Consider the following 17,432-nt stretch of genomic DNA (forward strand, 5'->3'; position numbering starts at 1 on the left):
CAGGTAAGAGCAGTCAGCTGCTTAACAACTTGGAAAACAAGGTTCAACACAGCTCTGCACAGAGATATGCTGTGTGGTGAGGTGCTAAAGAATCTGGGGCTTGAGCCAAACATAAATCAACACGTATCGCCGGAAAAAATAAAGACATGCATAGATTCATCTGTCCTACCGAGATGCATGAAATGCCAGTACCATATGCAAGGCACATGAAATAATTTTGACTCTGCCTGTGGTTCTGAGGACTCTGAGGATTATGTCCATTTCCGAGCACTCCAAGAAAAACACAAACCAAGTGGAAAAAGCCTCGAGAAGAGAAATAAGCCGAGGCCACAGATGTAAGTGAAATATCACTGAAGGAACAGGACTTGAGTGTGGAAAACACCAAAGAGAAAGGCCCCAAAGCACGCAAAATGTTCCTGCAAAAGAGGTATAACAAACGCTTCGCAAGGTAAAATGCATGTTAGGATTCTTACATGCTTAAGTTATTGCAAAGAAATTTAGATTAAGAATTGGGAGAAGTATCTTCAACAGTAAGAAGAGCAAACTACTATAAAAAGGGTAAATTCCCACCACAAATTTATGTTGGCTCATTTGCTTTGAAAATAAGTTAGACATTCTTTCCCTGTGGCAGAAACATGGTAAATTTATGAAAGAACAAATGCCAATTGCCTCCTTTTACCCCTCATACTTCACTTGCAGGTGTCTCCACTGAGCTTCCAGCTTCGAGACCAGTTATTATGAGAACACACTGGCCGTTACCAAGAAATGACTTCCAGTATGGAGGCTTTGTAACATCATATGGAAGTAATAATAAAAACACGTTAAAGGCGTTATTAAAAGGATATTTCAGAGGGAAAGTGACCCGCTTGAACCACATCAAGACGGAGAGTCCTTGATTTCAAAGAAGGTAAAGAAATCCAGAAATCCTACTTACACAGTGACTTCAACGTTACCCTCAAGGGTAAAGTGGAGCTTTAAAGCTGTGGTTCCCTGCTGCAGAGCCCCCCTTTGCAGGGAAGGTGAGGGTGGGACTAGCAGACCTCACCGGATCCAGGCAGGGTCTGTCTGGCTCTGCACAGACCTCTCCCGGCAAGCACCCAGGTTGGCCCAACCCAGGGCCGCACAGATTCAGACCAGCTCTGGCCTTGGACAAAACAATTTCAAACGCAGAAGTGCAAACAACAAGAGCTGGAAGGAAGACAACAAGAGCAGAGGAAGTCCTTGAACAGCTGGGAAGAAACAAGGAAAGCAAGGCAGGGACATCAGTCCCAAAGAAGATGTCAGCAGCTGGACCCAGAAAAGCACAAAACATGACTAATTTTCTCAAGCAAAGCTCAGCTACAAAAGAAAACACTGAGAACCAAAGAAGGAGAGCAAACTGAAACATGCTGTCCTCTGCTGGAAGTGGCTCTGGAGGAGCTTGAAAGCAGAAGATCATGAAGACCACTAGTCCTTTGATCTTCACTGGAACAGAAGATAGAAACATCATTTTAAAACTGCGCTGCCTTGCCCAAAAGCGGCTGTTAGCTTTTGAACTCCAGCTAACGCTGCACTTTTACACAGCCAGCACTGCTGTCACCACAGGGGCACTCCTGCTGCTCCCCTCCTACAACAGCGCGACCCGGGGAGCATCTGCTGCTCTCCCACATGCCTTCCCTGGCAGCAGTGCAAGTGCTTCGTGGCCAGAGGATGGGATCGGGGAACTGCACTAAAGCTAACCCTTTATTTCATAACTACGTATACATACGCACGTCCTCTGTTGCAATCCAGTTCCTTCATCCTGATCACTTACAGTGGATGCGCACATAGGGTTAAGTAAAGGTTTCAGGCTGTCTTTTAAATGTAATTCATGTGTGGTTTAAAAACAAGCATCTCAACGTAAATGTCATGGGAAAGATGAAGAGACAACAAAAAGAAAGGGCTGCTACTGCAGGGGGAGACTTCTATCGCATAAACCTAGAAAGAACTTGAATAGCACCTTTACAATTTCCATGGAAAAGAAGAAAGATCTCCAGATCCGAAGGTGAATGAGTGCAGACACATACATTACTGAGCTAATTCCCACTGCTGGCTGCAGCTGATACAAGCGTTCATCTTTGGGGAAAAGGAAAAAGAAGCGGTCACAACCCTGCTGTTGCAAGAGATAACGTAAGGAACAAACAACGCAGGTGGCACCGGCTCAGAAGAGGCTTCTCCACTATTAAAAGCAGCATCAACCCTTCGGAGAAAGCACCGTTCATTAGGAGAACTGACAGACCAATAAACATATAGGTAGGTAGATTAGGACTAGGATTTCTTCGTTATCCAAGCACAGCACTGAACATAGCAGACGTTTAACCAAGAAGCCTTGCCCTTCCGTTCTCGGTCCTGCATCCTGACACCCCACAGCGTTTCCTGAGTCTCAAAGCCCCCCAAAAACCCCTCACAGCCCCTCACAGCTCCCCACAGCACCTCACAGCCCCCCAGAAACCCCCGCGGCTCCCCACGGCCCCTCACAAACCCTCACAGCTCCCCCAACGCTCCTCAGCTCCCCCCACAGCCCCCCAACGCCCCCCACAGCCCCTCAACGCCCCCCACAAACCCCTCACAACCCCCCCTCCGGGGCCGGCGGCGGCTCCCGGCCGGGCCCCAGCGGGCGCTGCCCCGCTCCGAGAGGCGGCCCCGAGGCCGGGCACTCACAGCGTGTGGCCGCAGACGTTGACCATGAGCTTCAGGGAGGGGTTGCGGTACTTGGTGGTCTTGCACCGCGGGCAGCCCTGGTCGTCCATAGCCGCCGCCTTCTCTCTCCCCCCCCCCCCCGGCTCCTTCCCTCCTTCCTTCCGCCTTCCGCCGCCCGGTGCCGCCGCCAAAGGGCCCCGCCGGCCCCGCCCGCCGCCCTGCGCGTTCCGCCCGGCCCGGCCCGGCTCGGCCCGGCTTTGCCTCGCCTTCCCCGGCCCCCAGCAGCGCCGCCGGGCCGGGCCGGGCCGGGCCGAGCAGGTACGAGCCGCCGCGGGCAGCACCTGCCCCGCACGGCTGGGCGGGGGCCGGGCCGAGCAGCTCCGGTTGTAACGGGGGGGGGGGGGGTGAACCGGGGGGGGAATTGGGGATAACGGGGGACAAGGGGGGGGTGGAGGGGGGTGAAGTGGGCGAGGAGCGCCGCCGCCCTGCAGCCAGCAGCGGGCTGAGGTGAGCCCCTGCCCGGCGGGGCAGCGCCGCCTGAGGCGCCCTCGCTTTTCCTCTCCCCGAGCGGTTCCACGTCTTTATTTTTTTTTTTTTTTTTACTTTTTTTCTCCTTTCACTTCTCTTTTATTTCACTCCTTTTTTATTACGTTTCTTCTCCCTTTTATTCCTTTTTAATTCCTTCACGTTTTTCCTTTCTCCGCCCGCGGGGCTCCAGGTGGAGGTGCCCGTGAGGAGGAGGAGGGAGGAGGGGCGGGGAGGGGGGGAGCGGGGCCGCTTGATTGACGGTTGCCATGGGGACGCGGGAGGCCCCGCCCCCTCGGTGCGGCTCAGCCAATGGGCGGGCGCGGCCGGGGCAGCGGGCGGCGGGGCCATATAGTGTTGCGGCGGGGCCGGGAGTCACGCTGGGGGGAGCGGCGGAGCGGAGCCCGATTGCACGGCTTGGCCATAGCAGCGGTCGTTAATGGTCGGTGCGTGGCCGGGAGGAAACCTGATCGGCTAGAGCCGGCCGAGAGCAGGAGGAGGAGAAGGAGGAGGAGGAGGAGTGGACTTTGCAGAGAGAGAGGAAAAAAAAAAAGGGGGGGGGGGAAAGAGGAAAAAAAAAAAAAACAAAAAGGAAAACAAACCATGTCTTCTGCCTCCCCCACGGCCGAGATCACGAGCGCGGTGGAGATCAAGCAGGAAAATGTGATGGAAATGCTCTCCGAAGCCGTGCCCCCCGACGGGGCGGCGGCGGGAGCCCTGAACCCCGCGGCGCCGCCGCCCCCCCCCGCCGCCGCCGCCGCCCCGTTCCCCATGGAGCACGGCGGGGAGGAGGCGGCCGCCGAGCAGGTACTGCTCCACACGGAACTTCTGGCCAGGAACCACCACGCTGCGGCCGCCGCCTCGCCCTCCTCCTCCTCCTCCTCCTCGTCGTCGTCCTCCTCCTCGTCCTCGTCGTCCTCCTCGTCGTCGTCTTCCTCGCAGACCCCCCTGGCTTTCTCCCCGGACCACGTCGCCTGCGTGTGCGAGGCGCTGCAGCAAGGTGGGAACCTGGACCGCCTGGCCAGGTTCCTGTGGTCTTTGCCCCCAAGCGATCTGCTACGTGGCAACGAGAGCCTGATGAAAGCCCGGGCGCTGGTGGCTTTCCACCAGGGTATCTACGCCGAGCTCTACAGCATCCTGGAGAGCCACAACTTCGACTCGTCCAACCACCCGCTGCTGCAGGAGCTCTGGTACAAAGCTCGCTACACCGAGGCGGAGCGAGCCCGGGGCAGACCCTTGGGGGCGGTGGACAAGTACAGGCTGCGGAGGAAATACCCTCTGCCCAGGACGATCTGGGACGGCGAGGAGACGGTGTACTGCTTCAAGGAGAAGTCCCGCAACGCGCTCAAGGAGCTCTACAAGCAGAACCGCTACCCCTCGCCGGCCGAGAAGCGCAACCTGGCCAAGATCACCGGGCTGTCCCTCACCCAGGTCAGCAACTGGTTCAAGAACCGCAGGCAGCGGGACCGCAACCCTTCGGAGACGCAGTCCAAAAGGTGAGCGCAAACTTTTTTTTCTTTTTTTTTTTTTTTTTCCCTCCCCGCCCCCCTCTCGCCGCCTGCCGCCTTCCCTTTCCCGGCTCTTTCTTCCCTTCGCAAACATGGCGCTTACCTTCGCCGTGCCCCGGCCTCCCCTCCTTCCCCCTCCCCGCTCCCCCCACGCCCGCCCAGCCCCGCGGGGAGGCGGCACAAGGAGAACTTCTCCTCCGGGCCACCCCCCCCGGCCCCCGGGGGGGAGCCCCAGGGGGGACATACACACACACACACACACACACGCTGTTTGTTTCCTCGTTGTTTTTATTTAATTATTGCGCCTGACAGAGTTAATCATTGACGCGCGGGGGTGTGGGGTCCCGCTCTGTTTTGAAACCTGACTCGGGAGCGGGCCGGGCTCGGGTTTCAGAGCGGGGGGAAGCGGGGCCGGGCCCGGCCTGAGAGGAACCGCAGCGGGCCTCGGGCCTCCGAGCAGCCTCGGACGGCCCCCCGGGGAACGGGAGCTTCCCCCGGCCCGGCTCGGTTCGGCCGGGGGAAGGGGAAACTTCTCCCGGTCCCCCCCTCCCCCGGGTGGCGGTGGCGGAGCGGCCGGGGGCTCGGCGGCGTGAGGCGGGCAGGTGGAGGTGACCTCCCCGGCTCTCCCCTCCCTCTGAGGGGAGGGAGAAAGAAAGAAAGAGCGGGGAAAGGAGGAGGAAAGGGAAAAAAAAAAAAAAAAAAAAGGCAGCGGCAGCAGCGAGCGAAGGGCCCCAAGGCATTTCTCAACCAAGGGCGCGATTGTGCAGCCGCGGCCCCCTCTCCTCGGGACACATCAAAGGGCGGGTGGCTGCGGAGGGGGAAGGGAGGGAGCAGCCAAAAAATGCGAGCCCGGGCGGACAAGTCAGCAAAAAAAAAAAAAAAAAGAAAAAAACCGGCGCTGCCCCGGCAGGAGGGGCTCTGCGGGCCCCCCTGAGCCTCCCCCCCGGCCCCGCCGCCCCGGCTCTGGGCCCCCCCGGCTGAGGCAGGGCCTCCCCCGCCGCCGGTGGGGCCTCCGGTCGGCCTGCGGAGCTCGGGGAGGGTCGGGCTGGAGCTTCCTGGCCTGCTTCTACCTCCCGAGGCTGCCACGGAGCAAGTTCCCAAATGGCTGCTCCCGGGGCCGCCGGGTTTCTTTCACACGTGTGGCACCGTGCCTTGGGGCGGTGGGCCCGAGGCGGTCGCCCCCAGGTTGTTTGGGTTAGCTGACCGCTAAGGGGGGATTTATTTACAAGGCTGTAATCCAGTCTGTAAAGTTTCACGCTGGTTAGTGGCCGGTTTTGACGTGTTCTTTTCTAAGAAACCTCTGCCTCGATCTCAGATTGCCTTTAAAACACGCTTTAAGGCAAAGCATAGGAAACAAATATGATTTGGACAAACTCCCCTGACCCGTATCGAAGCAAGGCGTCTCCTTTGGTCCAGAGCTTGCTGGTGTGCCCTGGTAATGCAATGTCATCTCTCCATCTCTTCCACTAGCGAGTCAGACGGCAACCCTAGCACGGAAGATGAATCCAGTAAGGGGCAGGAGGATTTATCTCCACATCCGCTCTCCAGCTCGTCCGATGGAGTTACCAGCCTCAGCCTTCCCAGCCACATGGAGCCTGTGTACATGCAGCAGCTTGGAAACACTAAAATAGCCTTGAGCTCATCTGGTGTCTTGTTGAATGGAAACCTTGTGCCTGCCAGTACTTCTCCTGTCTTTCTCAATGGTAGCTCTTTTCTTCAGGGACCCAATGGTGTAATTCTCAATGGACTCAGCGTGGGGGCTTCCCAGACAGTAACTTTAAATTCACCCAAAACCACTTCGAGTGTTGTGAGCAACGGGGTATCCATTACTGACATATTGTCATCATCTTCAGAAGATGTTAAGGACTTCAAACTCCTTCAGGCTTCAGTCCCTAACACAGCAGCAGCCGCCACGTTCAGCCCCAGCAACATACCGGTCTCATTCCCAGGATTGATACCAAGCTCAGAAGTGAAAAGGGAAAGCGTAGAAACTGTTGCTTCCCAAGATGGAGGCTCTGTAGTTACTTTTACTGCTCCTGTCCAAATAAACCAGTATGGCATTGTCCAGATCCCTAATTCAGGAACAAATGGCCAGCTGCTGAACGGAAGCATCGGTTTTTCTTCTCTGCAGCTGCCTCCTGTTTCTGTGGCAGCTTCACAAGGTAAAAGTTTTGTTTGTTACAGGGAAAGCTACAAGAAAAAATGGGGGTTGGGCACACTTCATATTTCAGGAGCTGTAATACTTTTCCTGTCATGTACCATCATTGTACCTTGATCCCAGCTGCACACAGTACATCAAGTAATGTTTTGCGTTCCTTTATAATGCGTCCCGTATCCTTCTCTGTGGATTATGCTCATGGGTAGGCTATTACATGAGAACCGAGCTTCTTTACCAAGAGCAGGGAAGGAAATCTGGTATTTTACACTCTTTTTATCTTGTACTGTTCTCTGAAGCCTATGGTATTAGTTTTCACAAATATTTGTCAATTTTACACGTTTCAGTAATTCAAAATATTCCCCATTTGCTGTTGAATTTTTTTTAATGAGAAAGTTTATAAAAATGAAAACTGCTGCAGCTGGAAGCTGTTACCGTTGTTGTTCTTGTGGTGGTTGTCTTGTGTGGGTTTTTTTTGTTTTTTTTTTTTAACCAAACCATTTCATAAATAAATTTTAAATGACTATAGACACAACAAGACCAAGCAGTTACACTCATAGGCTTTCTGTCCTATAATTAAGAACGATTAAACTGCAGGGAAACAATAGGAGTATGTAATAGCTTGTAGATACAAAATGCAAGGGTATTTGGATAGAACTGCCCTCAGTCCAAGGGAAATATGTCATCGCAGGTTCACATGCCAAGTGTGCAGGCTCCTCCCCGAGTTTGCCTTAGAGTTTTTCTTAACATACCATAGACTGAAGCTTCTGGCCAGGGAGGAAGAGTCTTAGGGAATGCAACTCCAGCTCTGGATTGTTATTTTTGAAGCAGGTCAGTTATAAAGCAGAACTGAAAAACTCTGTTACTTCATAACCAGTGTATCTTTGGTTATGAACATGATTAAACTTGAATGAATTGCTGTATTTCCAGGAGCCGGAGTACTACAATGAAAATCAAGTGGTGCTCACGTTAGCTTATTTCAGTCAAATGTGTGCAGGGAGTTAATCGGTTTTGCTGTTAAAATAACATAGATAGGAACGGTGAAACTGTACAGACACATCTTAAATGGGTACAAAATTACAAAATCCTAAAATGCAGCACTTATAGTCACTGGAAATTACTGGTAATTAGTTTAACCAAGATTAAAAAACATCAGACGTTTGGTCTGAATACCACCTGTAATTACAAAGGCCGTTTAATCCACATGCTCCAAGGTATAAGCTGACAGCCAGCAGAGCTGAGAAAGAAAGTTCTGTCCCTTAATATGGGACAATCAGTGCATAATAAGCCACTCGCTGAAGATTTTCCCCGGTGTTGAAAATAACAATTCCCACTGGAGACTGGTCCGCCATATGTCTAGTCTGGTGCAGAGAAAAGTCAAGAGAGCTGGATTTGCTGCTTTGATTTCGCTCATTTTTTTTAACGTGAGAAGGATGGATAGCTTGCTGCGTGTTCCAAGCGAAGTGCATTGCAGACTGTTTTAAGTAAGCTACAGTAAATGATACGTTATTGCCAGGTAACCTTCAGTTGCCTCACTTTATTCTCCTGGTTTACGCATGTGAGTAAATCTTTCAAAAAATCATCGTGATTGATTAATGGAAATGAACAAGGACCTAAACTGTTCCCCTGGTGAGATGCATTTTCAGTGCTATTATAAAAAAAACAAGGTTTCTCCAATTGTAGTCTCTTAAATATAATTATTAAACAGCTTTTGAGAAAGAGAGGTGTTCAAGGTGAGACCCTGTCCCAAGAGCCAGCATATCTTATTTTAGGAATGGTCCTAACGACAACTTAGAAGGCATGCCCAGTGAAACCAGCTTCAGGCCTTGGCTGGCCACCTGTTCTTGCCCTGGTTAGCTAGGACATCACACAAGCAGTCCCTTGGCTTTCCGACGGGGTAGCTGCTCGCTGGGTGGCTTTACAGCGTTCGGTGGCTGTGGTGGGGTTAGGCTTCTAGAAATAGGCGATGAAGCAAGGTGAAAGGCACTACATCTAAATGCCTGACTGACTACAGAGTCAGCCTGGTCGAAGTTGTTTGAACTTTTCCCTGCAGGTTACTCAGGTAGATTCTGCCCAGCAATAGCGTGTTTTATGTGACGTGTCTACGGTTTCCCACACACAAGTTGTAGTCTGTCACCGAACTATCTTTAATAGCTTTTCATGCTTCTATTCTTAGATAGAAATTGAGTGGTGGCAACTAGCGAGGGCCAAAGCACGTTCATTTTAATCACGTGGCTAGGGACTGTTTGCCCCTTAATGAGAGTCTGAAAGAGACCTAATATACCAGAACCATTTTTTTTTTCTTTCTAGAAGCAGTTTCTATTAACAGAAGCTTTTATTTCTTCATACTGAATTTTCTCTCACCTGTTATAAACAATGCTGTTCTATGTTGCATGAAACATTAGCGTATATACGTACTTCAAAGATAAGAGGACCAAAGTGTCTTAAGAAAATGACTGCAGAGCTCCCTGCCAACTATAATCTGTATTTTCCTCTCTTTTGCTTCCCTTTCCCTAGGTAACGTTTCAGTAAATCCTAGCACATCCGATGGGGGAACTTTTACGAGCGACTCTTCAACGGTGCAACAAGGAAAGGTTTTCTTCAGCCCCCTCACTCCGAGCGCAGTCGTTTATACGGTTCCCAATTCAGGTCAGACGGTAGGATCTGCTAAGCAAGAAGGACTGGAAAGAAGCCTTGTGTTTTCTCAGTTAATGCCGGTCAGTCAGAACACGCAACTAAATGTAAACATGTCTTCTGAAAATATATCCAGCGGAGGACTCCAGTACCTGGCCTCCTCGTTAGTGAATGTAACGCCCTCACATAATTTTTCCCTCACACCACCCACTCTTTTAAATGCTGCAGAACTGAACTCTGGTATCTCAGAGAGCCAGTCCATGTCATCACCCGTAACCAGTACCTCTACCGTGATATCTATCAGCAACACTAACTATGCAACCCTTCAGAACTGTTCGCTCATTACCAGTCAAGATCTGTTGTCCATTTCTACAGCACAGCCCGCACTTGGAGAAATAGTTTCTGCAACCGGAGACCGTGTCAGCCACCCGTCTGCACAAGTACATCAAGATTTTGTCAGAGAGCACAGGTTGGTTCTGCAGGCTGTACCCGATGTCAAGGAGAATTTCTTGCCTAATTCGGAAAGTAAGTCAACTGGCAACTTAATGATGCTGGATTCAAAATCCAAATATGTTATGAGTAACATGGTTGACACGGTTTGTGAAGAACTGGAAACGGACAAAAAAGAACTTGCCAAACTGCAGACAGTTCAGATGGATGAAGATATGCAAGACTTGTAATTTTTTTCTTGCTTTCTATTTCACTAGCTAAGTCTCCTGTTGAGGCCCTAACAAGCACCAAGCGGGGTGTTTGTTTGTTTTTTTTTTTCATTTAAAGAAAATAGAAGAACATTGACATGGTCTGAATTAATGTACAGAGGAAACTCCGGCAATGGAATTAGGTTGCCGCACTTGGTTTGCATGCAGTATTCTCTTTTAAGCAGATTAAAGGAGAAAGGAAACGCCAGGGGAAGTACCAAGCGAATGGGTACAGGTTTGGCTACCTGCTACTACGCTGATAATTTAAGTAGACTCTCCATAGTGCAACATGCTCTCAACAGTAAGTATACACTCCTAACGTTAGGTAGAAGACAAAAATCTCACTCCGAAAAGGTAGAAACAATGCAGTCATTTTCGCTGTTTACTTCTAGTCCGTGGGCATTGAAAAATTTTTAAGAACTCTAGACGATACCTCACAGGCCACTTTTTTGTTGTCTGAGGTTAAGAAACGAAACAAAATCATGAATAATCTTGTTACTGGTGTGTTTGCTTTTTTCCAGCAGACTTGTGTTCATACCAAAAATCTCACATCAAACACTTACAGGTTTCTAAATGCTACAGCTAGCATTTTGTCAGTGCACCAGAAAAGCATCATCTGAAACTCTAATTATGCAACTCAGAAGCTTTCTCTCCAGTATGAATGTAAATATTGTTTCAGTTCTTATAAAGGAGACTTTTTTTAAATTAGTACAATGGATTTTATTTATGGTTTATGTTCCCTTTTACTTTAGACACAGTGCATTGAAAAGGAAAACGTTTTCTGGCTGTTTAATTTATTTTTATTGTTTGAGCAGGAAGTAAACGTAGTTATTTCTGACAAGGTTTTACTTTTTTGTAGTTTTTCAAGCAATAGACTCTAAAAGTAAAATGTTAATCACACTGAAACTAGAAGATGAGCTCCCAGTCTCACAAACCCAGGAGGTCCTTGTCTCTACCCCCTCTGTCTTTGTGTTCAGGGGTTTTTTGTTTGTTTTGTTAGTAATTTGCAAATTAGTTGAACCTTTTTTGTGTATTTTTTACAGAATTCCATGTGCCTTTCTTCCTAGTGGCCTTATCTTTGTTACTAAAGCACAGTAGCAGGAGGAATACAAACACTGACTTGCAACTATCCGTCCTCAGGGCCAAATCCTGATGCCTTACTTTTGCAAGTAGACCTGCTGACTTCAGTGCCCCTACTTGCACGAGTAAGAAGAGTTAAAGTCCTTTGGTCGTGGTGGGTGACATTTACCAGTGGTGCGGGGAGCCAAAGATAGGTCCTCTGCGCCGCGTAAGCTGGGCAGGAGGAGTCGGCGGAGAGCCCACGGGCAGCGCAGCCGTGCAGAGGGAAAGATCTTGGCTCCTGCCTCGGGCAGATGAGTGTGAAAGGTTGGCTGGGCGGGCCAGGGAGGGGAGTCCCGTGTTTACACGGCCCCCTTGGCCAAATAGCCCGTGTGGGAGAGCTTCAGCTGCTCTTCAGCAAGCAGGCCCCCATCCAGGAGTGCACTTAAGTGTGTATTTATGTATCCTTCCAGAATAAGCAGCGCAGGGGCTGATGGTGGGGGCTGCAGCTGCCCGACAGGTCCCTCCCTCTTCACCCCTCCGCCGGGGCAGCACGAGCAGGCAGGCTCTAGGCAGGCGGAACACATTTCGCCTTTCCTCCAGAGGAATTTTTGTAGCATGGAAAAGCACATCCTTAAGCTTTAAGATAATAATAATAATACTACAGGTGTATAAGAATGACATGCTGTTAGTCTTTGTGTTTCTGTTTTATTTGTATCTCTTATTCTAATGTGAATATATACAGTAGCTAAGGCATGTATTCATCCTCATCGGGGGCCTGGTCCGGAGCCTTTGGAAGGCAATGGGAACATTTTTCATCCACTTCCGTGGGCTCCGCATCAGGCCCAAGACAAAAAAACACTCGTAAAGGACAAAAAAAAAAAAAACAGGAAAGAGAACAGAGGTAGCACATCCCAGTCTGTTTCTGTCTTGGTTTTTACCTGGTTCCGTGGAACGACTTTAAGGACCGAAGCTTTTTCCTGCGCGCCATGAGCGTGGCACGGACATCCTCGCTGTTGTTTTGCACTATATCGAATGCAGCATGTTTTGCAAGGTATTTTCATGAAATCTCAAAGCTGAGCTCTGTTGGTAAGCGCTGTAGTTTTACACTGCGAGCCAGAGAGTCTGGGGTTGCAGGGAAAAGTGCAGAGAAAGGGAAGAGCAAGTGTGCGAGGCATGCACTGTGCAGCTGTAAGGAGTCACCAGTGCTTTGCAAACAGAAGCAGCCCATAAGCAGTTGGCTGTCCCCACGTGCACCCAAGCAAAAAGGGTGTCCAAGGCAGGCACTTTAAAGTGGAGATTATCACAAGCAGAACATGGAGCTGCATATTCCCCTGGCACAACTTCCTTGACGCTCAGGAGATCTCCGCGTGAGCAGGGAATCGGATAGTCCAGAGCTCTCCTCTCTGCTCTGGGGGTTTATCTGAGTACCTTGCTGGCTCCAGCAGGGACAATATGCTCCCCACCTCTTCTTCACCTGTAAAACCAAGATGATGATGGTCACAGTAGCTGTATCTGCTTTGCATTAATTGATCAACTGTTTGGAAAATTGGAAGGACCCTGTGTTGTCACGTTAATGGAGAACGTGTGCATGGAGCAAGAGCTGTGCGTGGCTCTGAAGGGGTTGTTCAGGGCTTGACGTCTGGTCTGTGAAGCTCAGATTATGTTTAAAGGCAAGCTAGAGAATATTTCAGAGCACTCTGTCAGTTGTTGAAGCAATCAGGTCCCATAAATGAAAAGACTGTGGTGTTACACCAGTACGTTACTTTTTTTTTTCCTCCTTTGCATTCATTTTGTTACTGAGGCTCTGAATCCCATGGCTTTGCAGCACAGTTGACGTAAAAACTGTGTATGTTGTTACAGTGGTGCGTATCTTGGAGTGTCTGGTACTTCTAATAGGAGACCTCCCATCCCTTTGTGGGAGCGGAGGATGTACGTAAAAGCAGCGGTTTGGGACAAAGTAAGATAAATCTGTTCGTCTTCCAGATATCAAGTAACTTATTTTGTTATTATGTTCTACTCTTTCTCCCACTGAAAATAAGTGTCATTCCCTCCAGATGATGTAGGTATAACCTCATGTTTTCTGCAGGTACATATGCACAATATAAAGACTCATTGCACGGTACAGTGTTTCTAAAATAGATATTTAAATAGTAGTTTTCCTCCTACTGTAAATTAAGGGTCGGGTTTTGTGGCCCTCAAGCAAGAAGGCTAACGGCTCTACCTAGACAGTACACAAAGCCCCGAGCAGCATCTGGGGCCAGATCTTCAGCTGCTGTAAATAAGGCATTGCTCCACTGCTTCCTGACTGAGGATTTTACGTGGTGTTTAGGAGATACGGATGCTCATCTCCCACATGCATTAATGGCAGTGAGCGTCTGTATCTCACAGACAGTCCTTATTACCCCGTTCTGTTGTTTAAATGGAAACTATATCTATCTTGCGTAAATACTACTTCTCCTCCCTCCCTGTTACGGATGAGAATAAAGGATCATTTCAACTTCACGTATGTTTGTAACTTGTAAGTCCACTGGAAATCTTACAGGAAACGTTGCCAAATTCTCCTACTTTTCTGGTCCCAGACTCAGCTTGGAAAAATATGCTTAAAGTTTAAGCAAATTCCTACAAAGCGTGAACGTTAAAAAAAATATCTTTGTTCTTTACTACTTTTAATTAAAGCTGCCTCTATTTCACCCAGACTTTCGCAGAGAACCAGAAATGTACTGAATCACATGCTCTGTCTGGACTATTTGCAGCATTATTCCTGTGGTCTTACCTAAAAGGACATTTCAGCCACATAAATGGTGGGCATCTATCGGCCAGGTCCTCGGCTGGGACAAACGAGCACAGTTCCACTGACTAATGTCATTTCACCCCAGCTGAGAATGTGGTCCATGCATTTCACTGGAGTTGGGTCAGGGACGGATTTGGCCCAGTACGCAGTGGCAGCACGAAGCAGTTCGCTAGGCTGATACTCAGACAGCTATAACTGAACAGCAACGATCTATCCAAGCATATACCTCTTTCCATTTATTGCTTTACCCTGCCTGTGGATTCAGGAAGACGCATTCAGAAAGCTATTTTCCCCAGAAGTAAGGCTGGAACCATTTTTATAGTTGTCATTATCAGGATTAATGACGATAATGGAGAGATTCACCGCAATAACCATTTTCAGTTAAATTAAGCGAGGCAGAATTTGGCCCCATGTGCACAGGAACTTTTCCTGTATGTAGATTTCCAGTGCCTGTGCACTTTTCTTACCAAGGACAGACGAGCAACCAACGGGGTGCATCCCTCCAGTTTCATGTGAATCAAATGTGCAGAACTCCCAGGGGCATGAATCCTGTAGCGTTTGTGGTCAAGCAGCATCTCAAATCATAAAAAGAATAATAATTCTAGGAAGTCCAGAAACAAAATTAATGACGTTTTACAAGCAAGGAGACCTGAAGTCTTCCTGTATCTCCTAGCAGTTATTATCTTGAAGGATATTTTATATCTTACTTGTATGTTTCATATAATTTAAAACTAGCTTCTTACATTTCTGAACTCAAGGAGGAGGGTGAATCTTCTGACTTTCGGGATTCGCGTTCAGAGGATGTTTGTTCTTTTGCTGCATGTACTGTTTGTCCAGAACTAACCAGTTATTTCTGTGATATGGGTTTATTGTGCCTTACAACAAATAAGAAATTTAAGCGGAATGTACGCATTAGAGGAGGGAATAATCAGAAGTCTTTACTGCACTGTTAGATGATGCCGACCCAGAGTATCATCAAACGTAGCTGTGCTTAATTACCCAACCAAAGAGATCTAAAAATGTGTATGTTTGTTGTACTGTAATAGGGGTTTGTGCCTGGACAATTAAGTGTTTTATTTGTATTCTGAGATGATGTGAACTTATTTTTCTAAACACTATACTGAATAAACTTTATATTTATACACACCTTGTGTAAATATTTCTCTTTAGATACAATATCTGAGGGCTTTGAATTTTGCGTTAAAAGAGCAATCTGAAGTAGAAACTTTGCTGTTAGTGACTCACTGTGAGGGCGATGGCAATTGAACGCCTGTGCTCAGCAGAGAATTGATCTGAAGCCTCCCTAAGCTAGAATGAGAGTTTCTGTTGACTTGAACGGGTTTTTTCAGACCCTAACTTTGCTTCTAAAATATTACATTAAAAAACATAAACCTATTTCGTACTAAAACCTAGGCATTAAATCTGTGTCTCAAACCAAATTTATACTATAATTAAGAAAATACTGTTGTAATATATTCCACACACTACTTAGGACTGGTCGGTATTTACTCACAGCGTTCTTGGCAGTGGGGCACTTCCTACATCAAGGTTTCTTTCTGGATAGGTAAATCCCTATTTACTAAATTTGTTGAAAATTTTCTTGAAAACATGGCACCTGGTACCAGACCTGGCTTGGGCAGACTTTAGAGAACAGCTTGAAATTTATTCTTTACCCTTGACACTTAAGGATTTAAATAAAATATCTTAAAAATAATTAAAAAAAAATAATCCCTGCACCAAGAGCTAGGATCGCCTAGATGCTGTTTTGATGCCAAAGTGAGTGGCACTAAGTTCAAGCGAACTAAGCTGTACATCCAAATTGTTTCCCTCGCTGAATCTGTATGCCCATTACAGATCCATTACACATTTCCACCCCTTAAATCGTATTTGGCCCCAAGAAGCAAGATGAGGTCTGCAAGATCTATTTTTTTAAGTAGTCGGATCCAGTTGGGTATAGCTATTACATTTTCAGTCACCAAGCCATTACCTTTCCTCACCTTTGTTCACAATTCCTCCGTCTTTCCCGTTGATCCAGCAGTGGCACATGTCTGGCTCACTCCACGAGCACCGCTGGTCGCAGTCAGGAGGCGAACGGCAGCGAGCAGCCTCCCAAACCCGAGAGCATCGCCCTCCCTCGCTGGCCTGCGGTTCAGCCTGCGCGCACTCTGCAGCTGCCGAGGTAAAGCCACTTCGGGAGCAGCCCGAAGGTAGAAAGAGACAACTGTGCTGTTGCCCAACTCCTTTTCCAGCGTGCGTGACTCAGTCCTGCTGTTCGTATCACTTACCTTTGGCATGGCAAAGGTTTTGCCTGAGCGGTAGGACTGTAACAACATTTTCCTGCCCGCGGGGGCCGGCTGCAGTTCCCAAATACCTGATCGATCCCTGGACAGCAGCTCTGTTCCGGCTTCGCTTGGAGCAGGGACTAAGGGTCTGAAGCCATCCTTCAGTGAGCAACTTCTTGCCTTAAGCTGTAGCATGGCCCCTGGAGCTCACCTGTGGCCCCTTTTAGGTGGCAGGGCAGAACCACTTGTGCTGGGTCGGCTCCAGCTCGGGGAGATCCCTTCTGGCTGCGCAGCCCCCCTGCTCGAGCAGGCAGAGCGCAGGAGTTGGAGGGCAAGCGAGAAGCGGAAAGTCTCTGCCTATGCAAATGTCAAAATTCTCCCTGAGCAGCCACCCATGCGGTATGCAGGATGAATCATGTCCTAACGGAGCACATTCCTACTACTTTGGAGGGCTTTGCAGATGTGTTCCAGGTCACCCTAGGCGAGAAAACCACACACAGCCACGGTTACTTGTTCCCTGGCAGCTTGTGTGCAGATGGAGAAAGGGGGACAGCACCTTCCGAAGGGTGGGCAGCCTGCTCCCCAAGCCAGATCCTTTTACACAGGGCCAAGGGGTGCTGGAGGGAGGACCAGGGGCTGCCAATGCAGGAGGGAGCTCAGCTGGGAGAAAGCTGTGCTCGGGCTGATGGTAGGGCTCGGCGAGACAGGCTCTGATCTAGCAGGGAGAGTAGCTGGGAAGGGAGGCAACGCTGAAAGACAGTGCTTTTTATCCTCTGTTTCTGGCTGGGTTTTCCCTCCTGCGAGATCAGAGGGGAATTTTTGCTGCTCTGAGGCAGCGAGTGGGTCAGTAAAACAAGACCTTAACGGAAGTGCTCGTGGCTCGGACAGCGGAGGTCTCCTCACGAGGCTGCATCCCCCTGCCTCGGTGACCTCTGGCTGCAGAAATCTTTGGGCTGGAGGCGCAGGACAGTATATCTCACTTATGGATACAGATCACATTTTTAATATAGAAATACATTTTAGAAGGAAAATGATTCCCAGAAATAGAAATTCATCTGCCAAACAATGTGCACATAACTGACTTTACACTCAGAGGTGCCAGAAAGTTCAGGAATGAGA

General features: G+C 49.0%; 2 protein-coding genes across 2 annotated transcripts in view; one reads left to right on the forward strand and one right to left on the reverse strand.

The window, feature by feature from the left end:
- The window catches only part of MNAT1 (MNAT1 component of CDK activating kinase), a 123,863-nt gene extending 121,031 nt beyond the window's left edge, over positions 1–2,832 (reverse strand). Inside the window, exon 1 of the mRNA XM_035551101.2 lies at positions 2,680–2,832. Coding sequence (XP_035406994.1) covers positions 2,680–2,768 — 89 coding nt within the window. The 5' untranslated portion in view covers positions 2,769–2,832. The remainder of the gene's footprint in view (positions 1–2,679) is intronic.
- Positions 2,833–3,571: 739 nt separating this feature from the next.
- Positions 3,572–15,176, forward strand: SIX4 (SIX homeobox 4). The gene is made up of 3 exons (XM_035551100.1): positions 3,572–4,679; positions 6,162–6,853; positions 9,364–15,176. Exons 1-3 carry the CDS (start codon positions 3,787–3,789, stop codon positions 10,158–10,160), a joined length of 2,382 nt encoding a protein of 793 aa, XP_035406993.1. The 5' UTR covers positions 3,572–3,786; the 3' UTR covers positions 10,161–15,176.
- Positions 15,177–17,432: the final 2,256 nt, after the last annotated feature.

The sequence above is a fragment of the Cygnus atratus genome, chromosome 5 (assembly GCF_013377495.2).
Source record: "Cygnus atratus isolate AKBS03 ecotype Queensland, Australia chromosome 5, CAtr_DNAZoo_HiC_assembly, whole genome shotgun sequence".
Lineage (NCBI taxonomy): Eukaryota > Metazoa > Chordata > Aves > Anseriformes > Anatidae > Cygnus > Cygnus atratus.